Genomic DNA, 7309 nt, shown 5'->3' with positions numbered 1-7309 from the left:
TTTGTAACAGGGTAATTTTATTCAGAAGGAAAAAACATCCAAATAGGAGAGAAAAAAAGAAAAATACGGCTGAAGCCACTAGGCCAACTTGTTGTCTCCACCTTCGGCAAAGCCATTAGCAGAGAAAGCAAGCGAGCGTCCTAGCAGAATCTAAATCTGCGCATATTCGCACCATCATTCTCAAGCTTTGCTGCAATGCAATTAGGAAATACCACCGAAATCTCAGACAGTCCAGCTTTAGAGGCCTTTTTGGCTAGAAAATCTGCAATGGGGTTGTAGTTTCTAGCTATTAGTCATAATTAGGAAGTTATGTAGTTTGTAGTGCACCAAGTTGTATATTTCTAGCTATTAGTCATAATTAGGAAGTTATGTGCGCCAAGTCAATACTTATGGAGTTACTTGTAATTATAAATTCTTTTTAGACCTTATAAGTTATTACCATATAACTGTGAGATAGACTAGGAATCTAAATATTATCGATCTCCTTTTTTTTTCTTTTTTTTTTCTCTTCTAACATGTTTGTAAATGGGTCTATGGACAAAATGAACTGTAGCTGAAATCATTAATGAGATGGATGGAATGATTGCACTCTAACTTACGTCACGGATCAATAAATAATCAACTATAGATGAAATCAATTGAGTGATGAGAATGCCAGTGGCATATCACTAACATTCCACCTCTCATCGTGATCCTTAAATTGCACCAATGGTTTGGCAAGGTGTCTTGCTAACAGACTATTGTATGTCAACAATTGAAAGTTCTATTCCCATGTTAATTGTGTTGCTCTCGCTGTTTCATGGTTGCATTATTTAAAACTTTTTATGTCGATTTGTTATTTTGGAAGTTCAGTTTTTTACTTTGATATCGAATTCTATTGCCATGCAACAGTTGAAATCTTATGATCTGAAGCTCTTTGCTTTTCCTTGCATCTTGCTGAAATATGTCAATTCTAAAATATTTATTGGTTTATTGGATATGGACTAAATCATATATCATTGCAACTTCTTTCATTCTTAAATTTTCTATGGAAAGTTTATTGATTCTTTTATTCTTTATATATTTTCAAACAATATCTTTTGTTTGTTTGGTAACAGGTTCAACTACATCGAAGGATGATATTGAGATTTCAATATTGGTCTTAAGTCTTTTTAGAACAGATAAGGTGGCAATGGTTGATATTTATAAGCTAGAGTTTCCACAACATTTTGGCAATGGACAATTCAAAATGTGGTGTAACTGATAGGATTCATAAAGGAGTCTAAATTAAGCCACCGAATTACAAAAAGAAGAAAAGGGAATTTGCCAACATGGATGCTTTTGAAGGATCAGTGAATGATATAAATATCGGGATATTATTTTCACAGTATTCTCCAACCATTTTCCTACATGGGTTTTCTGCTTTTGCACACCTAATTCAATTATTAGTTTTACTCATTTTTTGGGTTTGCAAGAGACCCACAATAACCTTTGATAATTCAAAACCAATGTTGAAGAAAACATAATTTTTATACTATTGGTTGGCCCTTATATCTTGCATGCTCCTGTCTTCCCATGATCTTCTCCTATGCGTGTCAAATTGCATCTCTGGGTTTAGAATTGGTTGGTCTAATCTAAAGACTGTTGCCCAATTGGATTTTTCATTCAGAACAGTCACTTGGTTTCTTATCTTTGCTTACTTGCACATCCAGTTTTCTCATTCAAGTGAGCGCAAGTTCCCCATTACGCTAAGGATTTGGTGGCCCTTCTACTTCCTAATGTCTAGTTCCTTTCCAGTTTACATCTTGGTTTGTATTGGAAACATTTTCAGTTACCAATCTTTCTGTGGGTGTCTGATGCTATTTCAGTTATTGCTGGTTTGTCCATTTCTTATGTTGGGTTGTTTGGCAAGGGGCGAGAAGATGAAGATTTCCATATTTTGGAGCCTCTTTTGAAAACTAGTTCCAAGCAAAACAATGGTGCTGAGAAATAAGAATCAAGTGTCAGTGAAGAGAGTGTAACTCCTTATGCAAATGCCAATTTTCTTATTATTTTTACTTTCTCTTGGATGGGTCCTTTGGTTGCACTCGGGTTTGAAAAAACATTGGACCCTGAAGATGTCCCTCAACTTGCCAGTCATGATAGTGCCGATGCGGTCATTTCTTGTTTTAGAAACAAAATTGAATTTGATGGTAACAACGATAGTATTGGTGGTCAGGTAAGCACACTCAAGCTAGTGAAGGCATTAATTCTCCTAACTTGGGAAGAAATTCTACGGACAGGCTTGTTGTCCATTGCATGCGCATTGGCTTCTTATGTTGGACCATACCTTATTGTTGTCTTTTTTCAGTAGCTAGACAGCTCTCAACAACTAAAATATAAAGGCTATGTGCTAGTGTTTATTTTCTTGTTATCAAAGTTCATAAGGTGCTTTTCAGAGAGGCATTTGTTCTTTCAATTGCAGAAGATGGGAAATAGGGTCCGTGCTACCTTGTTCGCAGCAATCTATAAGAAAAATCTTAGGCTCTCAAGCCAATCAAAACAGGGCCACACTAGTGGGGAGAACGTTAATTTGATGACCGTTGATGTTGAAAGGACTGGGTTTTTCAGTTGGTACTTGCATAACATATGGAGGGTGCCTGTTCAAGTTGTTCTAGCACTGTTTATATTGTACATAAACCTTGGCTTCGCTTCACTTGTAGCTTTTGTTGGCACAATGATTTTGAAGGTAGCAAATATTCCATTAGGAAAACTACAGGAGAAAATTCAGGGAGAATTGATGGATTCAAAGGATCAAAGGATGAAGATGAAGTCAAAGGCTCTAAGGAATATGAGGATTCTCAAGCTTTAGGCTTGGGAGGTAAAATTCTTGGCTAAGATAATTGGTCTTAGGAATTTTGAAACAAAATCGTTAAAGAAGATTCTTTATACATCAGCTATGATTGCCTTTGTCTACTTGTCTACTCCCTTGTTTGTGTCTATGGTTGCTTTTGGGTTCTGTGTGCATAGTGGAATTCTGTTAGACTCAGCAAAGATTATATCTGCAGTTGCAACATTTGAAATGTTACAAGTGCCCATTAAAACTCTCTCAGACACAATTTCCATGGTAGTTCAGATTAAAGTCTCCCTTAACAGGATAACCTCATTCTTGTGTCTTAATGATCTTAATCAAAATATAGCACATAATCTTCCAAGTGATAATGCTGAAGTCGCAATTGAAATAGTTAAGGGGAATTTCTCTTGGGACCTTTGTTCTCCTAATCCCACGTTAAAAGATCTTAATTTCAGAGTGAACCATGGTATGAAAGTGGTTGTTTGTGGCTCTGTTGGATCAGGCAAGTCAAGCCTACTTTCATGCATATTGGGGGAAGTGCCGAAGGTATCTGGAACTGTTAAGTTAAAGGGAAAAAAGGCCTATGTTGCACAATCACCTTGGATACAGAGTGGCAAGATAATAGATAATATATTGTTTGGTAAGGAAATGGACAAGGAAAGGTACGAGATGATCCTGAAAGCATGTTCATTGAAGAAAGACTTGGAATTGTTTGACTTTGGAGATCAAACTATCACAGGGGAAAGGGGGATCAATCTGAGTGGTGGACAAAAACAAAGAATACAGATTGCACATGCTTTGTACTACGATGCTGATATTTATCTACTTGATGATCCTTTTAGTGCCGTGGATGCTCATACCGGATCTCATCTATTTAAGGTAGTTACTTATTGAGCTCTACTTCCATAACTTTCCTTGATGAATTGATTTGAAGCTATACATCTAATTGCTTAAATCATAATTTTTTTCACCTCAAATTGGGGTCGATAAAAATATTTGTACGAAGAACGAAATCATGCTATCTAAACCAATAAGACATACAAACACATTATGTTGAGCAATACATGCTCTTGCGTAAAACTTATGGTTCAATGTTATTTATTGTTATGAAAACTAATTTGCATTTATATGTACATCTATGTGGCTCTTTTGAGTAACCAAAAATTCTTTTTAAGTGCCTAAATGTGAACATTTGATCAACTTTTCTACCGGAGTGTCTGTTGGGAATTTCGGTAGTAATATATGTTACCCACCAAGTAGAGTTTTTCTCTTATGCAGATCTTATCCTGGTGAGAATATGCTAGCATTCTTTCCCTACTTCAAGTACTTCAACCTTGTCTGAAGGTGATTTGTTCTTACCTTTTTTTGTATGATAGGTGATGAGAGATGGTTAAATTGTTCCCAGTATCTGAGCTCAATTGAGTGGAAAATTTCTCATTGCTTCTGGGAAGTAAATTCGGTAGCAGATTTTCCTTCAAAAACCGCTGTGTGTCTAGAAGTCTCTTCCCCAGTGACGTCTTGGTCGTCCTTGGTTAGGATGGAGTTGGAAATGGATGCTACTCGTCGGCCAAGATTCAGAATATTTTGATTATGTCTGCTAATTTTTTTTTCCCTCTTTCTGTGGGCGCTTTTGCTGGTCTTCTCTTCCTGCTGATGGCAATGCCGAAGGTGGGTTGGGTTAGTCAGCCTTAGTTGCCCTGTCAAGTCTTAAGTGTCTTTTGTGGTTGTTAAGTGTGTTTGCCTTGTTCTGCTGATGGCAATGCCGAAGGTGGAACTCGTGCAATCCCTTTTTGACCATGTGAGAGGTGTGGGTTCCTTCCCTCCCTCTTTTTTTGTACATTATTTATTTTTTCTTTTATAATTGATATACACGAATTTCTAGCAAAAAAAAAAAAAAAGGTGATGAGAGATGGAAAGATTATTCAAGCCGAGAAGTACGAAGAAATTCTTAGTTCAGACACTGATTTTATGGAGTTAGTGGGTGCACAGAAGAAAGCTTTGGCAGAACTTAATTACGTCAAACATGGGGCTGATTTAGATAATCTAATTAATGGAGAGAAAGATGGTAATATGTTATGGAGCGAGAAGTCTATTCAAGATAACGAGGTAAAAGAATCCAAAAACCACAAAACTGAAAAATTGGCTGGGCCAAAAGAGCAACTTGTCCAAGAAGAAAAGAAAGAAAATGGTGGAATTAGTCCTTCAGTCTACTGGAAATATGTTACGGCTGCATATAAAGGAGCTTTTATACCATTGATACTATTGGCACATATTCTTTTTGAGCTTCTCTTAATAGTCAGTGGTTACTGGATGGTGTTGGCTAATCCTGTTTCAGAGAATGTAAGACCTCATGTTAGAGGATCTACTCTCATCTTTATTTATATTGTTTTAACCCTTGGAGGCTCTCTTTGTTCACTTATAAGGTCCATGCTCATTGTAACTACTGGATACAAGACAACCACTCTGCTCTGCATTTTTCCTGCTCCTCTGTCATTTTTTTTATTCAACTCCAAGAGGAAGGATTCTAAATTGAGTTAGTAAATATACTTATTTACACTTGGGATCAAAAAGATATTGTTTAATCATTACAAAAGTTAATATAATTTTAAATTTTAAACAAACTCTACCTTTGTAAACAGACATCTATAGATCAAAGTGTAGTTGATACCATTATTCCACATAAATTTGAAGAACTTCTTATCTCAATCATAGGATTTCTTGGAATGATTGCAATAATGTCACAGGTTGCATGGCCGATGTTGATAGTTTTTATTCCAATGACCGTATAGTTATGCCACAATACAAGTTGCTTCATGCTTTTTTTAGTAGAATTCAAAATTTGCTCTCTTCATAATATAATTGATTTAGTGGTGAATGCATGTATAGTTGGGTGTGAAAGTGGTGATTCAAACCTTAATATTATTTTTGAATCTATAAATAATATATAAGAAATCCATTTTCCAAATCACACATTTTTATGTAAATTAGTACAAGGCAATAGTCTTTTTATTACCAAAATTGTTTGTGAAAAAAAAGAGACCAAAAAAGGCCAATGTTGTCGAAGTGTAAAGTTCACTTAAAGTTACATAGCTGCACTTTTTTGTTATACATAAAATATTTAGATACCTATAAATTAAAGTATAATATAGTTCATAGTTTTTTTTTCCCTGCTAAGAGATCAATGATATTAAGAAGAAAATAGAAAGAAAAAATATCATACAACCTGGGACTGTTGGTGTATGATGTCTTGTATTCCATCGCAGTTTAATTCAGGGAGTACTGGTGCAGCACCTAGACAGGCAGGACGGCAGTCCCGCTAGCCGGTTAGCGGGCCGTGGGGGTTGCAAGGGGGGCAGGAGGCCCCCCTGTATAGCAGGGGGTGTAGGGGGGCGCAGCCCCCCGCTCGAATTTTTTATTTGAGAGCAATTGTAGTTTAATCCGGATTAGGGTTTTTTTCGCTATATATTTGTAGCGAGGGTTTCTTTCTCTGTGATGCAAGCAATACGGAGAGGTGTGAGGAAGAGCGCTGTAACCCTATTCTCCATTGATAGTGAAGTAGGATCTCATCTCACCAGGGACGTAGGCAACCTTGCCGAACCTCGTTAAATCCGTGTGTATTGTTTGTTTTCTTTTTCCATTATCTTCTGCATCGTTTTAGGGTTGCGTTTCTACAGGGACATCCCAAAAATGTCAACACAAATTTTAGAAAGCACCTCTACGTTCGGCAATGGCATTGCCATCAGCAGGAGAGCACTTCCCCACAAGAAAAATAACAAAAAAACACTTAGAGAATTCATATCTTGGCCAACATTGATAATCCATCTTGAGTTCCATCAACATGTGAGATGTCCGTTCTACCATGGAGGAAGGAATTACCTTTTCACTGCTAGCTTTGCAAGCTAATCTGCAATTGGATTACTTTCTCTGTAAGAATGAGAGTTTTTCCACTCGATCATACCTAAGAATGATCTGAATATTCACAGCCATAACTATATCCACGGAGTCACATTCAATCCATAATTGTATTGCTCACAGTTCTTTAGTAGCTAACAACAAGATAATAACTTAAGAAATTAAAAAAATAATAATAAAGGGAGTAAGATCCGCACATTGTTTGCGGACTCTTTCCCATTCTCTCACATAATGTGAGGGCCCAATGCATGTCTTTGTTTTATCTTTTCTTTTATATATTTTGAAAAAGTGTGATCAACAAATATTAATACCATTTTTTTTAACCATTGTGGTGGTTGCGTGCAGATTCTTCCCACTCTTTCAGTGTGGGAAATCCTCTCCCAGTAACAAAGTATTAAATAATGTTTCATTTTACACTAGTTAAATGATAAACCATTTAATAATTCTAAATTTTAATTATTTATTACTTTAAAATGATAAATTTGTAAATAAATATAAATTAATAACAATTCAGTGTTTAAATATTAAGGATTAAGGGAAAGAGTCCATTACAAAGCCTTGTCTTCATGGTCTAAAAATTTTGGG

The 7309-nt window shown here is 36.1% G+C and overlaps 1 protein-coding gene across 1 annotated transcript; it reads left to right on the top strand.

Moving 5' to 3' along the window:
• Positions 1–4714: 4714 nt before the first annotated feature.
• Positions 4715–5152, top strand: LOC122067693 (probable non-intrinsic ABC protein 5; the record flags this gene model as incomplete). Its single annotated transcript, XM_042631538.1, has 1 exon — positions 4715–5152. A coding segment is annotated over exon 1 (438 nt), but the record flags the coding sequence as incomplete, so codon positions are not given.
• Between the last annotated feature and the right edge of the window lie 2157 nt (positions 5153–7309).

The sequence above is a fragment of the Macadamia integrifolia genome, unplaced genomic scaffold, assembly GCF_013358625.1.
Source record: "Macadamia integrifolia cultivar HAES 741 unplaced genomic scaffold, SCU_Mint_v3 scaffold3062, whole genome shotgun sequence".
In the NCBI taxonomy this organism is placed as follows: Eukaryota; Viridiplantae; Streptophyta; class Magnoliopsida; order Proteales; family Proteaceae; genus Macadamia; species Macadamia integrifolia.
The sequence above is the reverse complement of the archived record's forward strand: the minus strand, read 5'-3'. Positions and strand labels throughout refer to the sequence as shown.